The sequence below is a fragment of the Lepidochelys kempii genome, chromosome 1 (assembly GCF_965140285.1).
Source record: "Lepidochelys kempii isolate rLepKem1 chromosome 1, rLepKem1.hap1, whole genome shotgun sequence".
Classification (NCBI taxonomy): domain Eukaryota; kingdom Metazoa; phylum Chordata; order Testudines; family Cheloniidae; genus Lepidochelys; species Lepidochelys kempii.
In genome coordinates this window covers 149,452,900-149,480,550 of record NC_136380.1, presented here as the reverse complement: position 1 = coordinate 149,480,550, position 27,651 = coordinate 149,452,900, and the positions used below count along the sequence as shown (strand labels likewise).

Below are 27,651 nucleotides of genomic sequence, written 5' to 3'. Positions count from 1 at the left end.
CCCTTGTCCAGGGCTTTAATTCTAGGCCTGCTATGCGGGAAGTTTTATTGGAGCTGAGAGCATACTTAATGTATGTGGTATCTGGAGCTTAGTGGAGATGGAATGTTCTGAGATTTTAGTATTAAGCTTTTAAAAAGCTCTAGCTAGCATGTGCAAATGGCCATTTTCACAAGTTTATAACTTGGCCATATCTGGGTGAATTTTCATGGGGACATCAAAAGTCACATTTCTGACCCCAGGGTGACCCCTTCCTAAATGTCAAGTTTCAGCTTCAAACTCTAGGTACATACACTAAATATTTTCAAATAAATGGGTGAAAAAAATTACCTATTATCCCCAAACTTCATTCTTGGAACTGGAATGAACATTTTTTCTGAAATGTATACACTCATAATCAGCACGAAGCAGAGAACAAGCATGAAAAATTTCAGCCAGAACATGTAAAATTGGGCAAAATTATAAAGAACTGAAAACAGGGTATTAGAATGGAAAGTGTTAAGCAATGTTAATGAAAGGTGTTGCTAACAGGCTCCACCTATAATATGTATAATGCTGTTTTGTTTTGCTAATGGATCATCAATAAAAAGGCTGTGCAATTTAAAAACAATTAAAAATAAAACTCAGGGGGATACAGTTTCATTTAAATAGTGACTGGTTGGCAGAGAGATCACTTATTTTCATTAAACATTAGTGACCTACAACTGAGTTCTAAGATATCCTTCTTTGATCACTTCTCTTTCAACTTGGGGAAAACAGACTCTTTTAATTCTCAATTTTTGACTTCATGAGAGTTCAAGATTGTTCTTAAAATTAATGGTGATAGAAAAAGCATGACAAACTAATTTAAGTATGTGTAAGGAGCATAAATTAAATTACCTCTTTATTTTTCAAACTGTTTTCTCCATTGATGAGGTTGTTCATATTTAGGGATGTTATTAATCCTGTCATTCAGTATTTATTTTCAGTAGCCAGCTTTGTCCCAGAATGAATCCTTAAGTGGGTGAGATCAGGTCAGGCTAGTGTAAAGGGGCACTAGGTGAAGGAGAGGAAAGGGATTCTTTATATAGGCGTGCAGATGGGCTAGTAGAAGGGTACAGAAGATGGCAGGCCTCCACACCTTGGAGTAGTGGAAAGGAATTGATGGGTTTCTTTGTAGTACGGATGGAAGTGGAAGGAAGCCAGCTGAGGTGGAGGTGAGGCATTAAGCATTAAGATACAACTTTTAATTACATTATCATATAGTGCTTTTATGTAAGACCTCTGCCTCTGTTAGTATATAGAATGGATGGTGCTCAGTGAGCAGCTTTTCAATGTTTTGTTTTATCTTCCTTCTTCAATGTGTGGTCGCATATCTTATTTACTATACACACCTCACAGAGTGATTAGAGTACAATACTAATTCCCTCAGATGCAATGTTGCTGCACAAAGAATGTTGTTGGGCTCAGCATTAGTGTGCTTAACTATCCATGGGAAAATTAATCATAGTTTCCGAAAAGGGGTTTTGGCTCCACTTCTGAGTCATAAGGAAAGACTTCTAACTCAGCTGTTGCCATTTAGGTTGGATATTAGGAAAAACTTTTTCACTAGGAGGGTGGTGAAGCACTGGAATGCGTTACCGAGGGAGGTGGTGGAATCTCCATCCTTAGAGGTTTTTAAGGTCAGGCTTGACAAAGCTCTGGCTGGGGTGTTTTTATTGGGGATTGGTCCTGCTTTGAGCAGGGGGTTGGACTAGATGACCTCCTGGGGTCCCTTCCAACCCTGATATTCTATGATTCTATGATTTAACATGACACATATGTCTTCAAATGGGAGGGGAATAGCTTTTAGTTATTCCCCATTCTGGAGGTGAGCTAGTTCAAACTTAATTTGTATAAAATTTCAAAATTAAATTATGTGATTTTATCAGTATAGAAGAATCTTAGACAAATTGATATGATAAGCAGTACATTAACCGTAACTACAAATATTGAGAGGAATAAGAAAGATATATAATATATTGTAAACATACAAAGTACAAGGCAGACGTGCATACAAAAATACAAGCCAGCAGGAAAGTACAAACTAGTTTGACTAAACAGTTAAAATCCACATATTTTTTCTTCTGCAGGTGACAGAAAAAAAACAAGAGTTAGAGAAATGTTTGAAATTGTCCCGGAAGCTACGAAAGGAAATGAATGCTCTGACAGAGTGGCTGGCAGTGACAGATGCAGAATTTACAAAGAGATCGGCGGTGGAGGGAATACCTACTAATTTGGATGCTGAAGTTGCCTGGGGCAAGGTAATAATATAGAGTACTGTACATTTACATATGCTTCACTTACCATTTAGCTTTCTTTAATATGCAAGAAAGAGTGACAGAAATCTGGAAACTTGATGAGTTGAAAATTGTGAAAAAACATTGTTACATAATTATGATAACATTGTGACTTTAAAAGGTTTTAAGCATCATATTATTGCACATATCAGTAATAGAATCATAGAATCATAGAATCATAGAATATCAGGGTTGGAAGGGACCCCAGAAGGTCATTTAGTCCAACCCCTTGCTCGAAGCAGGACCAATTCCCAGTTAAATCATCCCAGCCAGGGCTTTGTCAAGCCTGACCTTAAAAACCTCTAAGGAAGGAGATTCTACCACCTCCCTAGGTAACGCATTCCAGTGTTTCACCACCCTCTTAGTGAAAAAGTTTTTCCTAATATCCAATCTAAACCTCCCCCACTGCAACTTGAAACCATTACTCCTCGTTCTGTCATCTGCTACCATTGAGAACAGTCTAGAGCCATCCTCTTTGGAACTCCCTTTCAGGTAGTTGAAAGCAGCTATCAAATCCCCCCTCATTCTTCTCTTCTGCAGGCTAAACAATCCCAGCTCCCTCAGCCTCTCCTCATAACTCATGTGTTCTAGACCCCTAATCATTTTTGTTGCCCTTCGCTGGACTCTCTCCAATTTATCCACATCCTTCTTGTAGTGTGGGGCCCAAAACTGGACACAGTACTCCAGATGAGGCCTCACCAATGTCGAATAGAGGGGAATGATCACGTCCCTCGATCTGCTCGCTATGCCCCTACTTATACATCCCAAAATGCCATTGGCCTTCTTGGCAACAAGGGCACACTGCTGACTCATATCCAGCTTCTCGTCCACTGTAACCCCTAGGTCCTTTTTCGCAGAACTGCTGCCTAGCCATTCGGTCCCTAGTCTGTAGCGGTGCATTGGATTCTTCCGTCCTAAGTGCAGGACCCTGCACTTATCCTTATTGAACCTCATCAGATTTCTTTTGGCCCAATCCTCCAATTTGTCTCGGTCCTTCTGTATCCTATCCCTCCCCTCCAGCGTATCTACCACTCCTCCCAGTTTAGTATCATCCGCAAATTTGCTGAGAGTGCAATCCACACCATCCTCCAGATCATTTATGAAGATATTGAACAAAACCGGCCCCAGGACCGACCCTTGGGGCACTCCACTTGATACCGGCTGCCAACTAGACATGGAGCCATTGATCACTACCCGTTGAGCCCGACAATCTAGCCAGCTTTCTACCCACCTTATAGTGCATTCATCCAGCCCATACTTCCTTAACTTGCTGACAAGAATACTGTGGGAGACCATGTCAAAAGCTTTGCTAAAGTCAAGAAACAATACATCCACTGCTTTCCCTTCATCCACAGAACCAGTAATCTCATCATAAAAGGCGATTAGATTAGTCAGGCATGACCTTCCCTTGGTGAATCCATGCTGGCTGTTCCTGATCACTTTCCTCTCATGTAAGTGCTTCAGGATTGATTCTTTGAGGACCTGCTCCATGATTTTTCCAGGGACTGAGGTGAGGCTGACTGGCCTGCAGTTCCCAGGATCCTCCTTCTTCCCTTTTTTAAAGATTGGCACTACATTAGCCTTTTTCCAGTCATCCGGGACTTCCCCGGTTCACCACGAGTTTTCAAAGATAATGGCCAATGGCTCTGCAATCACAGCTGCCAATTCCTTCAGCACTCTCGGATGCAACTCGTCCGGCCCCATGGACTTGTGCACGTCCAGCTTTTCTAAATAGTCCCTAACCACCTCTATCTCCACTGAGGGCTGGCCATCTCTTCCCCATTTTGTGATGCCCAGCGCAGCAGTCTGGGAGCTGATCTTGTTAGTGAAAACAGAGGCAAAAAAAGCATTGAGTACATTAGCTTTTTCCACATCCTCTGTCACTAGGTTGCCTCCCTCATTCAGTAAGGGGCCCACACTTTCCTTGGCTTTCTTCTTGTTGCCAACATACCTGAAGAAACCCTTCTTGTTACTCTTGACATCTCTTGCTAGCTGCAGCTCCAGGTGCAATTTGGCCCTCCTGATATCATTCCTACATTCCCGAGAAATATTTTTATACTCTTGCCTGGTCATATGTCCAACCTTCCACTTCTTGTAAGCTTCTTTTTTATGTTTAAGATCCGCTAGGATTTCACCGTTAAGCCAAGCTGGTCGCCTGCCATATTTACTATTCTTTCGACTCATCGGGATGGTTTGTCCCTGTAACCTCAACAGGGATTCCTTGATATACAGCCAGCTCTCCTGGACTCCTTTCCCCTTCAATGTAGTCAATTTAGTAAATAGGTTAGACCTGTCGAATAGCAATCATACTTTAGTGAGGTATGTTACTCTCACAGAAAAGAATTTGAGTTCAGGGTGATTAAAATCAATCTATACATGTAGATAATGCTATTATTTGGCATACATTATTTAATCTTAAATTTCCAGTTAAAAGCTTGGGGAGGGTGAGGGAAGCTATTTACCATCATTAATGAGTTTTGAAATCCACACCTATTTCAAAGCCCAATACTACTAGAAACATATATAGCATATATGTATAGTTTCTCGTGCATAGAGTCCAATTGACATTCCATTAACTGTGAAACTCATTGGAAGTATCTATGTGTTTGAGTCACTATTTTTTAGTTTCAGTCTCCTGACATAAGACAATTCCATTATTTTTAAAGTTAAGCTCTCAAAGCTTTTAAGCTGCACACTCAGTTAATACAACATTGCTCACTATAATTTGATATGGTCAAAGAAATTGCAGACTGCGTTTTCACTAGGCCAGCAGACACATAAAAAATCACGCATCATATGTGCCTGCTAAAATGTATCTGAGGGTGAAATAAATAACCTAAAATAGCAAAGCCTTTCTAAGATAAATCTAGTTTGAAAATAGCTCCCCAATCTTACTGATCAAGGCCAAACTGAATTACTTGAATTTCTAATGCAGTCTTTCCATTTTTTTGCTGATAACAGGACTGATAAAATATCAGCAGAATAAATATGGTTTTATATATGTTCATCCATCCCACATCACAACAACGTTTTGTTTTTTTGCTGTGGATGTTCTAGTTTCCCCTGCTTACTTGTGACTCTCAAGCCTTTTCCTCTTAAAGTAATTTTATCCCTGGCTCTAGGGCTATCCATGAAATAAAATAAACAAATAAAATAAATGGATCTACACTACAAAGGACACTAAAAAGCATGCTCAAAAACGAGAAAACATTGAAGTGGGGGGTGGTATAAAATACACACAACTCTTTTGGCAAAATTGCAATAAAATACCTGTATGCACAACCAACCAACCTATGTGTACTTTACACTGTTTGCTTGTTTACTTTTATACAATAACTATAAATACATTTTAGTCACACTACAGTTAAAATGTAATTTGAGAGTAATAATCCATATTATTAACCTACTGGTTCTAGGATATTGTACTAGGTACACGTCAGAAAAATTTTGTGTAATTACAGTGAAATGTATTGAATATGAAACTAGATTTTGTACAGGGACCCACACATGGTAAAATAACACCATCCACTTATAGCTGCTGTTAGCTTAAGAAAATGTTGCTTTATTGTTGGAACAACATACTCAAAAATGGTGATAAAACCCCTACCCACAAACAGGAAGTAAAAAGAGTGAAACAGGTATCCAGCCCATAATATTCTGAGTCACTCAATTAGCTCTTTAATAGCCACTTTACTAATCAAAGAATTAATTCCATCATATAGTTAAACTTCTGGTTATATGTATATTTGGCAATCAGATGTATCAAAAAGTATAACCATGATGTTCCTATCATTTAATTACTGTCACTATATCTAAATAAGAACATGCACAAAAGCAAATAAGAACATGCACACTCATCATCATTACAAGCATGCATATAAAATCTGACATAAAAGGAATCTTTTAAGGGTTTGGTTTAAATATACATTCAAAATTTTGACAAAGAAACTGCAAAACTCCATTTAGCTTCCCCTTTTCTGTAACTTTCACTTCATGCAGGTATCTCACCCCTTGAGTCTAGCTTTACATTTTCAGGTTTGGATACTACCCAAAACATAAAATGCAAATCAAAGCTGCAAAGCTGCTTATTTTTTTGTGCAAGTCATACAAAATAACTGAATTTTAATCATGTGAAACTCAGTGATCAGTATACTCAAACTATACATATCTTCTGATTATGCCCATATCCAAATCTTAAGCTAGTTATTCAACAACATGCAAGAAAGAAGGAGAACTCTGAAACTATATTGTTATATATAAATTGCAGATGCTTACAGGCCAACATTTTTCTATTTTTTTTCCCCGGATTAGTTTTGTTCAGTAGACCTGTGCCTAAAAAAAAAGTGAAAGATCTTACTGAACTTCACCTTGTAATGTAGATATATATGAACACCATTGTATATACTCCTTGAGAAGAATGCAGTGGATACGGGGTTTGGAGCAAGATTTGGTTTTGGTTGACTTTTTTTTTTTAAACCCTACTTAACCCTATGATGTGACCTAAGCCTTTTTCCTTAGTTTGAAACATTAATCTTCTAGTGACATACACGTTGCTGCCGCATTAATCAAGTTAATAGGAAAAGGATTTGCCTCTATTTGTAAATGCTTTTAAAGGTTCATACGTTTTTCTTGTCATCATCGTAGAATAATATAATTTTTAAATTTATCGTCTAGAATCACAGCAAGAGACATTTGAGAATGTGATTCTAATTATTAATAATATTATTTATTTGTTTATTTTACTTTGGAAGTTTACCCTGGTTTGTGAAACCCCCATTGCTGCTCAGTATTTTTCATGTTCACCTGCTTCTTTTTCCTGTGGTGAAGTCTACATATTACATCAGACTGCATGAAGTTTTGGTTAATCCTATCATCTTATCCTCCATAGCAAAGGACAAATGTCAGATTTTCAAGGGAAGAAGTATGTATTCATGCAGAACTAGCCTGCCAATCACCAGGTGCATTTTCCAGTGAAGAAAACAAAAACACTGTTTGCTAATGCTGAACTACACAGTACCTTTCTGCTGAAATGGAGATGTAGCTGCATTACCATCTGCATATTTCGCTGCGTGATCAGGGAAGCTAGTTTATTTTTATTTTACCAAATAATTCTGATGCATACACCCTTGAAGCATGTTAAATGGAAAGGTTTGTCCTTAATTCATTTTAATTTAACTATTGGATATGAACCTTAATGCTCTAAAACTTGCATAATTAGGGTTTGAGGTCTGCTGATTAGTGCAGTTACACAGTAGGAAGTTCTTGTTATGTCTTACTGTTGCTACAAACAGGTAGACCATTAAATTTTTTTCTCCCGAAGACAATCAAGAAAGGAAAGAAAAGTTCATTAAAATTTCATATAAGAGAAATGTGCTGAATGGTTGAACCAACTTGAACTGTAATTAAAGCTGAACCAAGCCCGTGTTACTGTTTCTGCTAATCTGCAGAAATATTATATAGTACTGCATATTCTCATGAGGAAGTGATGCTTTAGTGGTTACAGTAAAAAGCTGGTATCTAGAAAATCTTCGGTTCAAATCCAGCCTGAACTGATCACTTATTGTGTGACCTTCGGCAAGTCACTTCACCTTTTTTTGCTTCAATCAGCTCAGCTAAAAAACATTGGGTGAAAACAGCAGGCCTTTACTGAAGTGTATATATACAAACCAGGCTGGGTTTATAATCCCATTATCAGGAATGTTCTGGTTGGAGAATTTTTAGCATGTATGAAGCAATATTTACATAAATATAGGGACATATTCTCCATCCCATACACCATTTTTATACTTTTATCAACTCCTTTGATTTCAGTGAAGTCACATCTCTGCAAAGGTGCTATAGAGAGGAGAATCTGGTTCATTGAATGTATGCTTCAATAAGCAGTAATTTTATGATGTAATAAGTGTTAATTCTTCAAAGACATAGTTTCCAATAAAGGATTATTACTGTTTCATAACGCTGTGAAGAGATTATAAATCCTGCAAGGACTGCTGTAATTAAGCATTTTTAAATTATTTTTAAAGATGTAGGGAAATTCTCAGGCAATACTTGGTTGAACTGGAGTTGAATCTGTGTAGACAAAACCAATGACTGTTTCAAATCTGCTTTAAAAGAAGGTTGAAAAAAGATTTAAAACATATAAGCAACTTCTAATCTTTGGGAAGCCTGGAAATTAATGTTTTGCTTTAATACATGTGTATCTATTGTGACAAAATCAGACCAGTCAGTTCTGAAAAGGTGACTGAAGACAGATAAATCAGTCATAGAATGTTAAAGCCTTTTTTCCTATGAACTGAAAAGAGATTACCTTAGGTTAATTATAGACACCTGAGTCCAATTAAGGGCAGCGTATAACCTTTAAAAACCTCTTCCAAATGGGAGAGAGGAGAGAGAAAAGGTGAGAAACAAGCTGGAGAAGGTTTGTGTGCAGCAAAAGGAAAAGACATCTCCTAGGTAAAGAGCTGTTTCCCTCTGTAAGGGAAACCTGGTGTTTATTTGTGTTTGGGGAACGGGGCCTTGGTTCCCAGCATAGCTGAGCCCAGAATAAGTTGGAAAGGGTGACCAGCGATTGGTAGCCAGCATAAGAAGTGGCACTCCTCCAGTGGGAATTAGGAAATACATTTTTATTTGTGTGTATGTATTTAAAGAAACCTCCGAGGTCAGCCCTATGGCCTATCCTGTAAACAAAACAACAACACAGAATTAAGTCTTTAAACTTATTTTATTGATCTCAAAGACAGAAAATATTTGCCAAGGTGTGTTAGGCACTGTGATTATTTCTAATTTATACTCATTACTATTATGCATTCTAATTAATGCACTGGCAGTCCAGTAATGATGGCACTGGGATTTTATAATTAAGAATTGAACCTTTGGAGCAAGATTGATTTACTCCTGCACTATTCAGCACTATTCTTCTCTATTGCAGTCCATTCAGTTTCAGTACCAGAGGTTATAAAGCAGAGGGATTGCCCAACCAGAAGTAGGATATGAAATTAAGTAAAGACAAATTTAATCTGAAATTTAAGAAAAAAAATCCTAAAACTGATATTTGACTGTAAAAGAGTCTCCTTAGGAAATAGTGAAAACCTGCTTAAGTCACATAAAACTAGACACAATATTCTGTACACAACAGTCTTGCCCTCTTCCAGGGAAGGGACAAGCTAGATCTCTTCTATTTTGTACAATTCTATTATAAAAAGTAACAAGTATAACTTACAACAGGAAAAAGAAAGATTTTTTGTTAGAAATAATTTTGTAACTAAAAGGATTAAACAGTTAAAAAAAAAAGTTGTAACGAGAGATTGTGGAATTGCTATCATGGAAGACACTGAAGTCTCTGGGACTTACCTAGCTTTTAAAGACAGATTTGTCTGATAAAAGATTTGATTGCTGTGGTATTGTGTTTTCAGAATGGAAATGCCAGATGGCATTAGCAAGAAAACTTCCATACCAGATCCAACTGCTCGGGCATTAATATAATATTTTAGCTTAGAGTATAGTAGTGAGTATAAATTAAATAGAAAAACACTGAATCACAGTGGCTAATGTAGCTTGTAATATATTTTCTGTCAGTGAGACCAACAAAATAAAATGTGCTAAAAAAATTTGTGCCAAATGATTCATAGCCAAGGGCCAGAACACAGTCAAAATAATAGATGTGCTCTAAATAAATAAATTAATTTCCTGGACTGTTATAGTAAGAAGGATATCGTGTCAACGTCTGAGTCATACAGTGTTCCCACTTGCGAAAATTAAGCAACCTAACTTCCTTCTTTTATAGGGTTTCTGTGAGTTATTAAGATCACCTTGGGGATTTATATATCCAGCGTGAAATCATACAGAATCTTTCATCCATCATGTCTTGCTTGTGAAATTTTTAAAGCAAATATAATAATGACTGATGCAATTAAAATATTATCCTCAATACTATTTTAGTCACGGTCTTAGTGCTCTTGCAAAATGAACAAAAACAGCTTAATTTGATGTATACTAGTACTACTTCATCATTATAAAATATAATTGAAGAAGCCTAAACACCACATTTTCAAAGGAAGCCCTCACCATACGGTTTCGTGTTCAAGCTTTCCTTGCTCCTACTTAGCCTTTATTTATTTATTTATAAGAATGTCCACAAAATTGCTTTTTAAAGAAAATGTTAGAGAACATACAAAAGGATCAGAATGACGTTTGCTGAAGACCTGACGCTATATATCTGCACATACACTTACACTCACAGACTATGTTAATGGAATGTTATTTATGTTGTAAAGTTAAACCCTCAAAAGTTAGAAAATGCCAGACTTACGATTGTCTGCAAAAGCTTAATTCTGCACTATTGTGCATCCAACATGTGGACTTAATGTAGCAGAGGTCCTTGTTATACCAATAAAATAAAATCCAGCAGGATCTTATTAAAGGGGAAAAGGCAAAATGCCACATTTATGGTGAATACAGAAAGAATCATAGTAAGCAGTTAGTTATAGCTATAACATTCCATTCAATTTCATATTTATTCACACATTCGTTCATACACACACACACACACACAGGTTCTGCAAGGTTGTTATCATAGTTGCCAGCCTTAGAGTTGCTTGTGCCAAGCCACTGGCCAGGTGGCCTAGACATGAGGAGAGAGCAGGGTCTTGTCAGATACACATCTGATGCTCCTGGAAGTTGGTTTGCAGAATCAGACCCCAAAGTTCTCAATTTCTAGATTCCATATTTATAGGAATTTATTCCTATGCCAGTCTATGGGAGTTGCTTCATCATGCTGTTGCTGAATCAGTCAGCAGATGGCGCATTCCTGACGGCTCCATGTTGTTCTTCCGTTTTCCCATCCTTGAGGCTGTTGGGTGGATTCCAGTCTGCCCTCCGGGGTCATCTGGTTGTCTCCACTCTGCGCATTCTTCGGCCGATCATACTGAACTCCTAGGCTGGCACCTCCCTGATCATTCATGTATTATCTACAGCAAGCATCCATCCAGATACATCCTCTATCTCTATTTTAATCACAATTGTTAACAAAGCAAGATAAATACAACAAAAGGGTGTATTCTGTGTGCTGTTTCTGTTGTTACAAAGTATTGCTTTGAGTCTCTCTCTGTGTGAGTAGTTGTTGTTACAAAGTATTGCTTTGAGAACAGACTCTGTTTTAGGATGTACTAACACAATTAGCAGCTTGCAAGTTTCACACAGAGCAGAAGAGAAACAGTAAAAACAAGAGACCAAAAACCAAGAGACCTCTTAATTAGTAATACCCTGGAATTTAAACTATGGAGAATCAAACTCATTTGTGATTTTAATACAGAACTTCTTTAATATGATCCAACATAACATCCTGTTGAAAAAAATGTATATGATTATGTACTTAATGTCTTTATCATAATACACAAGGTAACTGAATTAATGTTATCTGAGCAACTATAACTTGTTATTTCCTAACTTTGAGTGCTTGACTCTGCAATCTAAAAATGCATTCTTTTAACATAGTTTTGTGTGTAATTGTCATGGTGTTTCTTTAAGAAAAAGACTAACAAATACTCATGTGACAGTGTGAACCCATTCTTATGAATCATCAACAGAGTTTGAACCATGAGCCTTCATCACCACAGCACTGAATGATATTACTTAAGCTACAGGACTAAGCACATTAGCTGGCAGTAGGAGAAGATTGTTATTGCAGATGCTAGGCTGAGATGCGGGGTCTAGGGAGTGGTTGGGAGGAAGCCCCACATGGCCAGGCTGTCTTTATCTGCCTGAACAATTGGTATGTACTTAAATTATGGCACCACCAGTCATGGATTCAACCACTTTTTTTCTATATGTCTAAATTAATTTTGTGTTTAAGCATCCATAGCCAAATTGCACAGAGGGATGTAAATCCACTCAGAATTTGTCCCACATTTTGAAATATATTCTTCCATTCACTACTAAATGTTCAGAGAATGTAATAAATGAGTGTCAATTTGTTGACTGACAGTAGTCAGTGGCCAAAATTAGCAGATTTTGAAAGACGCTTGCTGAGTTTTAAGTAATATAAATATACCAAATGTTGCAAAGGGGTCATTACACGTGTATCTCAATCTCACTATATATATAAAATCTGTTAAAAGTACATCAATTTTTTTGCGCTAATGTAAAAAAATGCTAAAGTTGTCTGATTTATTACTGTGGAAAAATATACACAGAGTAACAGTGCATGGAGATGGGGGGAATTCTGAATTTCATATTTTAAAAAATGACTAGATAAATAAAATTATGTAGTAACTGAAGGAAGTAAATTTTCAGTGAAAGCCAAGTATATAAACATACTGAGGGTCCTGGCCTGTCCAGAATTTCTAATGAAATGTATAGGATGGAATTTTGGCCCCACTGAAATCAATGGGAGTTTTGCTGTTGATTTCAGTACAGTTGTGCAAGCTGTCTTATCTTACTCAGGGTCAGCATTTGGGAGCAGGTGTTGCTTAATTACCTTTGGTGGAATGAGCAGTCTGTTATTTCTTACAGTGGTTAACATATGAGATTGGTACTTTTTGTTATTGTCTGAGTTCCCAGAGCACAGGATGAACACTTGGTAACTGGAACAGCAGCTTTTTATATTTGAAGGGGAAAAATTGGTCGAGATCTCAGTATTTGAGAGAGAGAGAGAAAGAGAGATGACTCCAGCTCTGCTCAGCTTAGAAGCTCAACAGACTAGAGTTTGAGTCACAACTTGAAGGGCATATCTGACTTTGAACAGAAGTTTTAATTAGTGGAGATTTGACTTTATAGTGTAAAGATTATCTGCCTGCTTAAAAGTTAAATTGTGATTAGACAAAGCTTCTAGTTCCAGCTGGGATTGATGTTTATATATTATGGAGGTGATGGCCATCAAGATTGCCCTGAGTTTTTCATATATATAGAAAATTACAGTCATAAGTAATAATGAACATGTCTCAAAAGTTTCATTCAAAACGTGTTCAAACTCTGGATTGGCTGAACCATTCAGACAAAAAAGAAACTGACCTGAGCCTTCACACAAAGCTGAAGTCAAGGAGTATTCTTTGTTTAAAATAAGTTGTGTATGTGCCTCCCCCCCCCCCCCCACCTCCAAAAGGCAGAAGAGATCAAATAGTGCTGGAAAAGATTGTCTTTGCATTTCTTCCAGACTAACTGGAAGCTGGCAAAATCTCAAACCTCTGTTTCAAGTCCGATAGAACTGAAATTTAGAAAAGATTGTTCATATTCCCTTAATAGTCTTTAAATTTTGTCACATAACTTTCTTCCTCAATGCTTACATAATTTGGTAGAACATTTAAAACTGCTTATCCTTATCTGAAATGTAATTGTAAAAACTTATTTTTGAGGGAAAAAATGGTATCAGATTATTAACTCAATGCAATGTATGCATCAAATAGCTGCTATGCAGTAAGTTAAAACCATCTGCTTAATGCACTTGGGGATGCTGTTGTACCAATGGGAGTAATTTTTCTCCTTACTTTCTATATTTGCCAAGCTTTGCTTTTACTGAAAACACATTAATATGAGCTTAATAATGTGGTGCAGATTGGCTGTAAATTTGGTTCTATGTCAATAAGGACATTGACTGGCCTTTTGGATGCAGGCAGTTTTGGTTGACAGGTTTGTGCCTCTCCCTCTCTTGATGGCCTGAGGCTCTGCTCCTTTGTGTATTTAGGTATTCATGAAAATTCCCCAGTTCCTGCTCTCTTATTGTTGACTGCTCATTATTGCTGCTGTCTCCTCCACTCCCTTTATTTTGTATGTCATTCCGAGCATTTTTTAACCATCTCACCATTTGGAGTTTTGCCATTTTGAGTTAGGTCTTTGTTCCCTAAACAAATAAAAGGTGCAGGCCTGCATTGTTTGAGCAGCAGCAACCAGCTTTGGGTCAGAAAGGAATTTGCCCTAATAACTGGTTAGCTGGGACAGTAAATTGAGCCATCTCCTGAGAATTCAGCAAATCCTAGGTGTGGCTACTGTTAGTGCTGTATTTCTGTTTGTCACTTCATACTAGTTTACATAGGGCTTATATTTGGGGGTTTTCCCTTGCTGACCTTCTTGCATCTTTATTGCAAATTTTAGTCAGAATAAAAGATTGGGAAATCTTGCATGTCATTTTAAATCTAAGCACATAACAGGAATGAGAGGGCCAATGACCTGTTGGGAGGCTGGGCTGTACCCCTATGTGCATATTTAGGACATCCCAGGTTTGATCTTCATTCTTACTGTGAAAAATGGGCCATTTGGGGAATTTTAGTCTGCAGATAGGACTAAGAGGCCAGGGTTACAGCTGAAAAAGACTGCATTGGATGCTGGGGGTGGGAAGGTTCCCACAGTATTTAAAACTAATAATATTGCTATTCCTTTAGGGTTGTGATACTGTCATGACAAAATACTGAAATTTTCAGTTTAGTTATCCTATAATGTTGATTTGCATGGTGTTTTAATAGATAATGTTTTCTTATTTAAAAAATAGCTTTTAGGCTTTTGTCTTAAATAATAAAACTTCTGAACATCATAAAAGTTGAACATCTTCCATGATACATTAGAACTATGTACTGTAATGGCAAGTAATACACACTCTTTGAAATTAAGGTATTGGTCAAAAGCTACTCTGAGGATATGAGACATCCTTAAAATGTCTTTAGAGCTGGAAGAGTATTTAATTTTCGACTATTCTGCAGAGTAATAGCATAATAGCGAAACTGTGAAGTTGTTGGGTTTTTTTCCCTATTAGTATCCTGTTTTAACATTTTGCGTTGTAAGATCATAATGTGGAGACAAATATAATTTTTGATTTCTTGAGGTGTTCTATTTCCAGGCGGCTGCTCATATTTACTAAGTAATCATCCTGGGTACACTTTCCACAGGCAACACAGAAGGAGATTGAAAAACGCCAGCTCCATCTAAAGAGCATCAGTGATCTAGGAGAGGGTTTGAGGATGGTGCTTAAGGAAAAAGAAGGTCTAGTGGATGATAAGCTCAGCCTCCTGAAAAGTAACTGGATAGCAGTAACTTCACGAGCTGAGGAGTGGTTCAACCTATTATTGGTAAGAAAAGAAGTATTTGTGCTTCTAGTTCACCAAACCATACTAAACCTAAGTATATGATAGTTGTGGATGCCAATCTTATGGGCTCAACCCCATTACATTGCACTTTTAGGTCCCGTTAGAAGACATGTATAGATGTGTGCATTGTCTCCAGATTCTCTGTCGATATGTCCACTGAACTCAGTGGTGTTTGTGGGTTGTAAACAAAGACTTTTGATGGTTGTATGTGTGCAGAGTAACAAATATATAGACACCCACTGCTGGCATCTCTTCTTTTCTGCCTCACCAAGGGTCTGGGCTGTGCCCTGCTGTTGAGTCAGCGAGGCAAACAGGCAGTATTGGGAAGAGGAAGTATCTTAGGGAACTGGTCAACTCTTGTTGTAGCTCTCTGCACTATGCCAGATTCGGGAGTAGGTTAAAAATCTTAAATTCAGCTGGGAAATGTCATTTGCTCACACAGATAATAGGGATGGGTGTGTGTGAGAGAGAGAGATGCCGGGTTTTAGAAGCTGTATTTGTATGACTTTAGGGATTGATAAAAAAATGAGACAATGATCCAAATTTTCCAAAAGAAAGCATTTTAAAATTCTTCCTTAGTCAAAATGAGGAATTTTAAATAGCCATTCAGTTTGCTTTCGAAGAGGCTGGGGACTAAATTCACTCATGTAGGTGCAATAACCAGAGATTTTAGTCCAAGTCAAATTGAAAAACCCACTTTTACCCTAAATATGTCACTAGTGTGCTACTGTGATACATAGAAATATTTAAATACTGCCAATAGATATAAACACACATACATATATTTGAGAGAGAGAGAGCTACTGGAAAAAAGTAATTAATTTCAGCTTTATAATGTATGTAATGTTTGCCACAGTTTGCATAATCATGGCTTTCTTTAATTTCAGGTCTGATTTTTTTTTAATATATGCTACTTACTGTTTTCCACACACAGGAATATCAAAAGCAAATGGAGATGTTTGATCAGAATGTAGCTAACATCACAACCTGGATGTATCGTGCTGAAATATTATTGGATGAATCTGAAAAACAAAAATCTCCGCAAAAAGAGGAAGTTCTTAAGGTAACACATGCAGTTTTCTGGAAAGTATTTATTATATTATTCTAAAAAAACTACATACATTGAGCTTTTTACCCTAGAGGTTTTACAGCGCAACATGAAAGATAGTTGAAACATTATTTTTCTCTTGACAAAACTATCCTCCAACAGCTTATAAATTGCTTAATAATATCATAATGAATAGCAAAAGTAAGCCCTGCAGTTGAAAAAATTAAATATGTTATTTTAAGGCTTGGGAACTTCATAGTGAGCAGAACACTTAGTCTTAAGCCTATCTCTGCTGAAAACTATTACCTCAAATGCATCTGTTTAAAAAAGAAAATTTGTTATCTCTGTGCTTCTTTTCCTCTCTGTTCCTTCTTTTGTGAATCATTGTGTGCTTGCTATTCATATCATATTAATATTTTAGCTTACCAAACACTGATTGCACTGGAACATACAACTGAGAAGAATCCTAGCTGAAGTGGCTTATTTATAGAAGGGATATTTTGTAGCAGATACAATGCATGTACAGGTCCCCATTGCAAACAACAAATCTGCCCTCAGATCCAGGGCAGGATTTAGCACTATGATATCATCAGATCCAATTTATTAAAAATTGACATGCACTGTAAAGCATATGAGGCTCAGAGTTTTCATCCAGTCTAAGACTTTTTTTTTCATACTTGAGGCTGTATTCTGCCTTGAGTTATGCTCTGTATTGATTGATGTCCCCTGAATGAATTTGTGTGACATTTAGTCACCTGGACTTGACCGTGCTTTGACAACATAGTCAGTACATGCTAATTGAGGAACAGTTTGCAAAATCTAAATGGACTGTCTTGCTGACACTAGCATGCTACAATTTGCTAAAGGGAAACTTCACAAATTTCAAGGCAGCCGTAATTTTCAAACCAACATTTATTCAGAGAATAAATCAATGCCTCATAACATTGATCTTAGCAGGGCAGTCTTTTTAATAGGATGAGCAATTTTGCCAATGTAAGGTATAAAGTACAATTATCCTTTCCATCAATAGAGGCATAACCTCCTATTACACAAAGTCATTTCTTATAGACAATGCAATGCAAATCCTAAAGCCCAATTATGTTTCAAATCGCCAGTGTTTTAGCCTACACTTACATACTTTTGCCTGTTTTGGGCAATACCTTCAAGATTCCAATAGCAGAAGCAGGTGATTTTGCTCATCTTTTCCTTTCTGGGCATTTAACATAGCATTTTTCTCATCATGAGCAATAGTGCTGGAGCACTACAGCATGAATAGAACTATTTTACAGCATGAGAATTAGCAATGCTACATGGTGGTGTAGACTGCCCCGTTGTTATTGAATACCTCCCTGTAGTCAAGAACATATATGGTCAAAAATAATTAATCTATGTACCCATGGTTCAAAATCATAAATCGGAGTTTACCAAAACTAACAGCCTGTCTAGAGAAAAGCTGGAAATATGTTCTCCATCATCTTCCAATAAGTGCTACTGTAGCTCATTAATAAAGTGGATACATACATCCTCTCTAAACCTGAGGGCTACACTATCAGGATAGATTAGCTATCCGGAGCTCCCCAATTATATATGAATGCTCACACAGTTATCTAAATTTGCTTTTTGGTTTTGCTTCCTATTATTTGCACACTGTCTCTCTCACTCTATCTTTGCATTTATTACTAACTTCAAGCCCTGTCTCTTGCTCATGGACTGTAGCGCTTAAAGGCTGAGCTGAATGATATGCATCCAAAGGTGGACTCTGTGCGTGACCAGGCAGTAGACTTGATGACAAACCGTGGAGATCACTGCAGGAAAGTAATAGAGCCTAAAGTGTCAGAGCTCAACCAGCGATTTTCAGCCATATCACAAAGAATTAAGAGTGGAAAGGTAGGAGGAACTGCTCCCATGTGGAGACGCATGCTAAGTGGTGCTTTACGAAAGGTGCATGGTCCTACATAGGGGGAACCACATTCCCCCCCCAACACATTTTTCAAAGGAACAATAAAAAGATACATAATTAAAATGTAAATATTAAGAATGTGGGAAGGAAAAGTGAGTTGGGGTGTGTGTTTGTTTGGTGTGGGGATGGGGGTGGAGGAGGAGTTTCTCATGTTTATTCTGTTACCATTTCATGGATAAGTATTTTCATGAGCTTGTAACTCATATTTTAAAATGTATTAAAGAATTAAACAAAGCATACAAGGTATCTACTGAGGAACAAAGTTTATTAAACACAGAGAGACATCTTCTGCCTTTTTAAATTATAAGGAGTGAAAACTTGGCCTCACTTCAGTGGGGCTAGAATTTCACCCTGGAGTGCAAATTAGTAGTTATAGACTATAGCAGTGGAATAATTATTTCTTAAGCATATAGATCACCATTGGAACTCCTATGACTTTTGGTCTTCCCACAACTTAAAATGACCTTTCTCTTCGTGTGATTTTTTCAATTACATTTATCCAGTCTTTTTCTTTTAAACTCTGACTCAAAAAAGTTATTTATATTTTCAGCAACTTCACTTGGACTACTCATCTGCTTAAAGTTAGGTGCTGGTTTAAGTACTTTGCTGAATGTGGGCTTAATGTGGAAGAAGTAATTTTTAGTCACATTTTGGCCGGGTATGTGTGGTGTGGAAACAGGGCCGACTCCAGGCACTAGGTTTCCAAGGAGGTACTTGGGGCGGCATTCAGAATGGGGCAGCAGTCCGTGTCCCGTGGTGGCAATTCGGTGGCAGCTCTGCTGCTCTTCCTGCAGCGGTGGCTTTTGGGCGGCAGCTCCGCCGCTCTTGCGGCGGCGGCAATTCAGCGGTGACTGCTCGGGTGGCAAAATTGGTAGAGCCGTCCCTGTGTGGAACATGGCTCAAAAATTACCTAATCTACATTAAGAAAAGGAGGACTTGTGGCACCTTAGAGACTAACCAATTTATTTGAGCATAAGCTTTCGTGAGCTACAGCTCACTTCATCGGATGCATACTGTGGAAAGTGCAGAAGATCTTATTATATACACACAAAGCATGAAAAAATACCTCCTCCCATCCCACCCTGGTAATAGCTTATCTAAAGTGATCATTCTCCTTACAATGTGTATGATAATCAAGTCGGGCCATTTCCAGCACAAATCCAGGTTTTCTCACCCCCTCCCCCCCCCACACACAAACTCACTCTCCTGCTGATAATAGCCCATCCAAAGTGACCACTCTCCTTACATTGTGTATGATAATCAAGGTGGGCAATTTCCAGCACAAATCCAGGGTTTAACAAGAATGTCTGGGGGAGGGGGGGGTAGGAAAAAACAAGGAGAAATAGGCTACCTTGAATAATGACTAAGCCACTCCCAGTCTCTATTCAAGCCTAAGTTGATTGGATCCAATTTGCAAATGAATTCCAATTCAGCAGTTTCTCACTGGAGTCTGGATTTGAAGTTTTTTTGTTGTAAAATAGCGACTTTCATGTCTGTAATCGCGTGACCAGAGAGATTGAAGTGTTCTCCGCCTGGTTTATGAATGTTATAATTCTTGACATCTGATTTGTGTCCATTTATTCTTTTACGTAGAGACTGTCCAGTTTGACCAATGTACATGGCAGAGGGGCATTGCTGGCACATGATGGCATATATCACATTGGTGGATGTGCAGGTGAATGAGCCTCTGATAGTGTGGCTGATGTTCTTAGGCCCTGTGATGGTGTCCCCTGAATAGATATGTGGGCAGAGTTGGCAACCGGCTTTGTTGCAAGGATAGGTTCCTGGGTTAGTGGTTCTGTTGTGTGGTATGTGGTTGCTGGTGAGTATTTGCTTCAGGTTGGGGGGCTGTCTGTAGGCAAGGACTGGCCTGTCTCCCAAGATTTGTGAGAGTGTTGGGTCATCCTTCAGGATAGGTTGTAGATCCTTAATAATGTGTTGGAGAGGTTTTAGTTGGGGGCTGAAGGTGACGGCTAGTGGCATTCTGTTATTTTCTTTGTTAGGCCTGTCCTGTAGTAGGTGACTTCTGGGAACTCTTCTGGCTCTATCAATCTGTTTCTTCACTTCTGCAGGTGGGTATTGTAAGAATGCTTGATAGAGATCTTGAAGGTGTCTGTCTCTGTCTGAGGGGTTGGAGCAAATGCGGTTGTATCGCAGAGCTTGGCTGTAGATGATGGATCGTGTGGTGTGGTCAGGGTGAAAGCTGGAGGCATATAGGTAGGCATAGCGGTCAGTAGGTTTCCGGTATAGGGTGGTGTTTATGTCACCATTGTTTATTAGCACTGTAGTGTCCAGGAAGTGGATCTCTTGTGTGGACTGGACCAGGCTGAGGTTGATGGTGGGATGGAAATTGTTGAAATCATGGTGGAATTCCTCAAGGGCTTCTTTGCCATGGCTCCAGATGATGAAGATGTCATCAATATAGCGCAAGTAGAGTAGGGGCATTAGGGGACGAGAGCTGAGGAAGCGTTGTTCTAAATCAGCCATAAAAATGTTGCCATACTGTGGGGCCATTACCAGCAGGAGAGTGAGTTTGTGTGTGTGTGTGTGGGGGGGGGGGGGTTGAGAAAACCTGGATTTGTGCTGGAAATGGCCCAACTTGATTATCATACACACTGTAAGGAAAGTGATCACTTTAGATAAGCTATTGCCAGCAGGAGAGTGGGGTGGGAGGAGGTATTTTTTCATGCTTTGTGTGCATATAATAAGATCTTCTGCACTTTCCACAGTATGCATCCGATGAAGTGAGCTGTAGCTCACGAAAGCTCATGCTCAAATAAATTGGTTAGTCTCTAAGGTGCCACAAGTACTCCTTTTCTTTTTGCGAATACAGACTAACACGGCTGCTACTCTGAAACTAATCCACATTAGAGCATCATGCATCCTTGGTAGCAGCATGGAAGAGGAAGCAGAGTACATCTCCAACTCAGGGCAGGTGGAAATGCAAGGGCAAGGAATAGATGGAACCTTCTCTCCTCCCCGAAACCCGAATGAACAATTTGTTGTAGCTGCTCCACTGTGTCAGGAAACATGTTCTGGCTGAGCTTAGACTTGCTACAGTTTATTCCTCCCATGTGGAAGAACCAAGAGGGAGTTTGTAATTCTGAGTCACAATCTTCCTCCCACGCTGCAATGATCTGCTGCCCCTTGCTCCAGGCAAATTGGATAAACATTATCTATTCCTTTGGTATTAAACAAAAAAAGCAAAACAAAAACTTGCAGTTATAACAATAAGCTATATACATGTGAGTTTTTTGTAAGACTGTTCTAAATATGTACCTGCATTAAGGCAGAGGATTAATTTTAATTGTTAATATATCATCATAGTTCAGTACCACAGAGCTGCTTGGTATAGAGTTGTTTAAATTCATCTTTGATTAAAACTATTATGCTATAGGATTTTTACCTCTTTAGTTTATAATCATGTTTGCTTTTTGGATGATTTAAAGTGGATTTAAAGTCATTAAGGCCTGCAGGCATTTTAAGTAATGGGGCTTAGGAAAGGGAGAGAGATGTTAAAAATCTGATGGTGGTTAGGACACTATATAAATACAGTACTATTATATTACCAATGGGCTAAACTGTTTTTTTATCTGGGGAAAAAATAAAGCATAAAACAATTAAAGAAAGTTAAAGTCCACGCTCTAGTGAAAAATTAATATAAAATAACAATCAAGACATAGGAGTTTATCATTCATAGTTTTACTCTCATCTCAAAAGCCCCACTGGGAGCATGGAATTTTCCCCTGGCTGAAAGGACTGTGGGGCTTGCTGCCAAACATGAGAGATTCCTGGGAATCCACAAAGATCTGCTGTAGGGTAGGGCTTATTGTTACCAAGGTCTGGTGCCTCTGCACTGGTCCAGTACCAGTGGCTTCCTGGAAACCAGACTTTATTGCTGTCATGTTATCATGGACCTCCAAACACCACAGGGAGGCTTTTGTGATATCCAAGGGAGGAGAAACAATTGCACAGAGGAGGACCCAGGGTCATTTCCACATGGAAGGGGAGAGATCCAGGCAAGATTGGCCCCTCCATGTTCAAGTGAAAGGGAGATGATCTGGGACAAATTCTGTTTTAAGTTCTCATCAGTGACCCCCCCCCTTGACATCACTGGACCCCTAACCCTGTATCCCAGATCTGAATTTAGCCTTATATCTTGAATGAGTGTCAGAAATATAAGAGAAGGAGAATGCCCTTGCATTCAAAAATAATTCTGTATTGAGATAGGATATACTGTGTCTACCCAAGGTATGTTAACATGAGATTTTGTGGAATGATCTATCCCCTGCTTTATACAAAAGTCTACATTGCTATATCTCTCTTCCACATTTTGTCTTCATCTTTATACCATAGAATAATTGACTGTGAATTAAAGGATGCTTTGTTTTTCATTGAGTCTTCCTGGTAATAAAATATAGAGGTTTTCATTTTGTAATATAATAGATTTTTGTGACTTTTTCTTGAATATTAAGTACAGTGCATACCTCTTTGGAAAGCAATTGCTGAAGTATAGAACTTATGGGTCAACATAGCCTTAGCTGTTGCGAAGTATTTGGGTCTGCATATGGTGACAGAATAGAACCTCACAGTGCCACACTAGAGAGATCTCTTGAGGCAATGGATCAGCAGTACCCTCTGAGTTCTCTTATAAACACAAAATGGAGGAAATTAATTGACAGCACCTGTATTTACCAGGGACTGCATCCATGTCAACAGCACCTGATGATATCAAAGGCAGCTAAGAAATCTAACAGAATCAGCAGGGGCATTTCTTCTTCATCCATCCTAGTGGGAGACCAATGACAAATGTAACCAACATATTCATTGTGCCATACCGAGGTTTATTATAGTTTGCTGTTGAAAATGGAAGTCACTGGTCATAAGAAAAGATGCATTACCATGAAAAAAAATATGAAATAATGCAGAGTTGGTTTCCCTTGGTGTTTGATTCCTTGAGAACTTTAAATGTAGTAATTATGGCATATTAAAGTGTGCTCTTTACTATTCTGTTTTGTCTTTCATAAGAAGTTATTGAGTCACATATTGAAGAATCAAGCAATTAACAGTAACTTTCAGTTTGCATCTTGCAATTCAGGACTTTTATGACAGTGTTAGCTCACAAAACATCTTAAATATAAAATCTATGGAAAAATGTTTCTGGGCTTCTCAAAATTGCTGTAGTTTGTTTTATAGCTTCCTGTTTTAGGAATTAATAATGAAGTCTCCCTTTGATATTAGGAGGCAGAGATTTGTTCAGAATTCATGAGAGTTGAGTTCATGGCTTCCTCACAGATCAATAGGAGACTAGACCCCAAAGCTATTTGAACATGATACTCTATTGTAGGCTGGGGGGGAGGGTGGAAATCAAAGCATACCTCATTTCAACAAGTGCTAATAATTTCCTGGTTTTATTATTTCTGTAGTCAATCATACATTTTTATCTGAGTGATTTCCAATTATGTCACTCTTCAAAGATGTGTAAAAGTTATTTCATAGTCTTCCCTGACCAAGAACACAATTGTTGTCAGTATGTTAGCTTGTTTGACCTAACTACATCTTTCCTTTGCTGTACTACACAACAGCAAATGTGTGTACTTTTTCAAAAATACATTTACTTTCCCATCAGTAATTGTGAACATTATGAATTTAAAGGAAATGAATGATAACTGCTGTGTGTGGATATATAGCAAAATAAGTTCAACATAAGGTTATGCCACTGAGTCAAAAAAAGTTCTGTTGATACATACTGCACAGCTGTACCATAAGGTGCATGTTGAATACATAGAGAAAATGTTGGAACATACTAATAAGCAATGCTAAAGTTTATAACTGCTTTCAGAATGCTGGTATAATCAGTATTTTTTCCTATCCCTACTATACTGGTCAACATCATCCTGAGCTTAAGAGGAGACTCTAAATGGCCTAGTAAAAAGTAGGTCCAACTTCTAATCACTTTTTTTTCATTTTGGTCATTATGGTACAAGTGTTATTGGGCTGATAGGAAATATTTACATCTTTATTGAAATACTAAAGGACCAATTATAAAAAATGTGTTCATCTTCCTCCAAATGTAGACTTGTTCTCTTCAGTATGGGATCAAGTGCTTTTTTCTGGCTGAGCACTTAATTTCTGAAGTAATGGGGATTCCCCACTTTGTTTGGAAAGCTATTTTACAATCAACTTGACCTCACTGTTTCCTGTTAACCTGCATTTTCCTGTGCTCATTTTTATCCAATTACTCCTGCTTACAAACAAAACCATTCCTCTTCAGCCTTGATGTTTGTACCATTCACATACTTGTGTCACATAAGTAGTCACATAAACCTAGACATATTTATTTTGTGTAATCTTGCCTTATAAGTCAATGTAATACATCAGTTATTTCTGTAATTTTTCTCTGAGTTACCTCCAGTTAGTCAACATCTTTCTCATAGTGAGATCCCCATGCCTGCATGCAGTCTCACTACTGTTCTAGAAGGGAACTGTCATCTTATTATTTATACTAGAGTAGATTTTAGAGGCCCCAAAGAAGATCAGGTACCCATTGTGCTAGGTGCCATACAGTCTCACAGAGACAGACCCTGCCATGAAAAGCTTACAATGTAAATAGACAAAGACATAAGAAAATAAGAACAGACAAAAAGTGTGAAGGTAACAGAGGCACAGGTGGGTGATATGTCTTGCCTATGGTCCCACAGCAGGTCAGTGGCAGAGTTAGGATTTAGAGCTCAGTTGTCTTGGGCCTCAGTCTAGTGCCCTATCCACTGGACCATGATGCCTCTCTAACTTGGCTAATCCATGACAAGACATTTCTGTTTGTGCAGTAGAAAACAAAATTGACTTTTTATATCCTATGACAGAATACTCACATGAGTTTCTCACAGAGTCATATGCTAAGTAACCAAATCCTAAATTCAGAGAGCTGTTTATTTTTTTGATGGTGTGACAGGGTCAGGCCAGATGGCTACAAGAAAGTGACAGAAGGCAGATATATTAGCCCCAGGTTAAGTAGGTCCCTTTTCCCTGGGTAAGGTAACAGGGAAGATTCCAGAACACTCAGGAACTTTCTGGAAACAATTAAAGCAGACAGGCTGATTAGAACACCTGCAGCCAATCAAAAAGCTGCTAGAATCAATTAAGGCAGGCTAATCAGGGCACCTGGGTTTAAAAAAAGGAATTCACCTCAGTTTGTGGTGCGTGCAAGAGGCGCAAGAAGCTGAGAGTGAGAAGGCGTACTACTAGAAGACTGAGAAATACAAGCATTATCAGACATTAGGAGGAAGGTCCTGTGGTGAGAATAAAGAAGGTGTTGGGAGGAGGCCATGGGGAACTAGCCCAGGGAGTTGTAGCTGTCATGCAGCTGTTACAAGAGCCACTGTAGACAGCTACAATCCACAGGGCCCTGGGCTGGAACTCGGAGTAGAGGGCGGGCCCGGGTTCCCCTCATCCCCCCAACTCCCTACTTGATCCCGGAGGAGTTGACCTGGACTGTGGGTTCCACCAGAGGGGAAGGTCTCTGGCCTGTTCCCTGATCCACTAGGTGGATCAGCAGAGACTGCGGGGATTGTTTTTCTTCCTTTCCCCATGCTGACCAGTGATGAGGCTAAGTGAGTGAACGGCAGATTTGAGCCACGAAAGTTGCTAAACTGAAAACTGCCATGAACCTCTGAGGTGAGAAAATCCGCCAATAAGCGTAGGACCTACCAGGGCAGAGGAGGAACTTTGTCACAGTGGGTTTTTGTTTGTGTGTAAAGTTGTTGTTGGAAGCCAGATAGATTAGTCCTCAAGCCCCTCCCATGGAGAAGCTTTTCAGGGTATTTGACACTGAGTAATCCCCCTCTCCCCATATTTAATAAAGCTCTGTGTTCAGTCCTACATGAAATTGACTCTTTCTGTGATTCTTTACCATTGTTACATGACATGGTTTCAGAAGATGACTCACTTTAGCATTTGATTTTCCTTCCATTTAGGCTGCTTTAAAGTTCAAATTACTACAAGACTTTCCATTTGATAGACCCAGTGAATGCTCTGAATAGAAGGTACACTGAACCTGAGTCCAAACAGCAGAAAAAAACCCACACACTTGAACACAGAGAGTGGCAAACTACAGGTCATCTCATCAACCAATGCAGTAGCAAACAGAGCAAGAAATATTTATACATTATTTACCTTTGCTAAGGAAGGAATAATTATTTCTGATTATTTATGAGAATGATATTGCAATCTCACAGTCCTTCCAGGATGACACATTGAAAAGAATACATGTGTATACCAGGGTCTCACCAAATGCTGGTAATTCAGCCTCCCTCTCAGCATGGTGGTCTAGCTTAGAACATCATCTAAAATGCAAGGTGAAATTGTGTGAGTCATGCAGAAAGGCCAGAAGGACTCCACTCAAAGAATCTCTCTTACCCACAAGCCCAAAAGGTAATCCACACCCCCAAAAGTTGCACTGCAGGGATCTCATTGCAACAGATAGAAAAAAAAGATCTGAGAACATTGCTGAATGGGGCATAGTATGATGTTGCTAAATAGGGGCATAACATTAAAAAAATAGTTCATTGCATTATTGTTCTATCACGTGAGATGTCTTAATGCTGTGACAATTGCACAGAACATTTCTACAGATTGAGTAAATGACTTTAAAGTAATTATCTTATTATATAGTTCACTGTCCTTGATTAAAGGAACTGACTTTAGTGGGGGCTAGACACCCACAACTCCAACTGAAATTAGTAAAGCAGCATAATCCACTAGATAGTGCACAGAGCTCGGAGTCAAAACTCTGGTGTTCTACTCCTGGGTCTGCCACTGACCTGCTCTGTGAACTATGACATATGACCTTACCCCTCAGTTTCCCCATTTGTGAAATGGAGATAATGATACTTTCCTTTAAGAAGTTTTTTGAGATTCATGGACTGAAAAACTATATGTCCTAAGTAATAGTATACTGAATATTTACTCAGTATAAATTGAGGATGTTGAAATTTTTTCAAGAGCAAGTCAAGTAGAAATTGATGAGTTGTGTCAGTAGAAGGTGAGGAATCACGTGTGATTTTATTTGTTATAAACTCACCAAGATATGACAATAATTGCATATTTTTAAACATACATCTTAAATATATTATGTCAGGATCTACTAAAAATATGTGTATATATATATATATATATATATATATATATATATATATATATATTTATGCATTTCAGAAAAGGTTCTGCCTTTTCCTTTCATTCACTTCCTTCTACTTGCCT

General features: G+C 38.3%; 1 protein-coding gene across 11 annotated transcripts in view; it reads left to right on the top strand.

Annotated features, from left to right (window-relative positions):
* The window catches only part of DMD (dystrophin), a 1,937,833-nt gene that overhangs the window by 806,983 nt on the left and 1,103,199 nt on the right, over positions 1 to 27,651 (top strand). For 10 of the 11 annotated variants that reach the window (XM_073357918.2, XM_073357898.2, XM_073357881.2 and 7 more), the window contains exons 34-37: positions 2,109 to 2,279; positions 15,188 to 15,367; positions 16,320 to 16,448; positions 18,150 to 18,320. In XM_073357918.2, coding sequence (XP_073214019.2) covers positions 2,109 to 2,279; positions 15,188 to 15,367; positions 16,320 to 16,448; positions 18,150 to 18,320 — 651 coding nt within the window. The remainder of the gene's footprint in view (positions 1 to 2,108; positions 2,280 to 15,187; positions 15,368 to 16,319; positions 16,449 to 18,149; positions 18,321 to 27,651) is intronic. The other variant, XM_073357947.2, reaches the window with a different exon arrangement.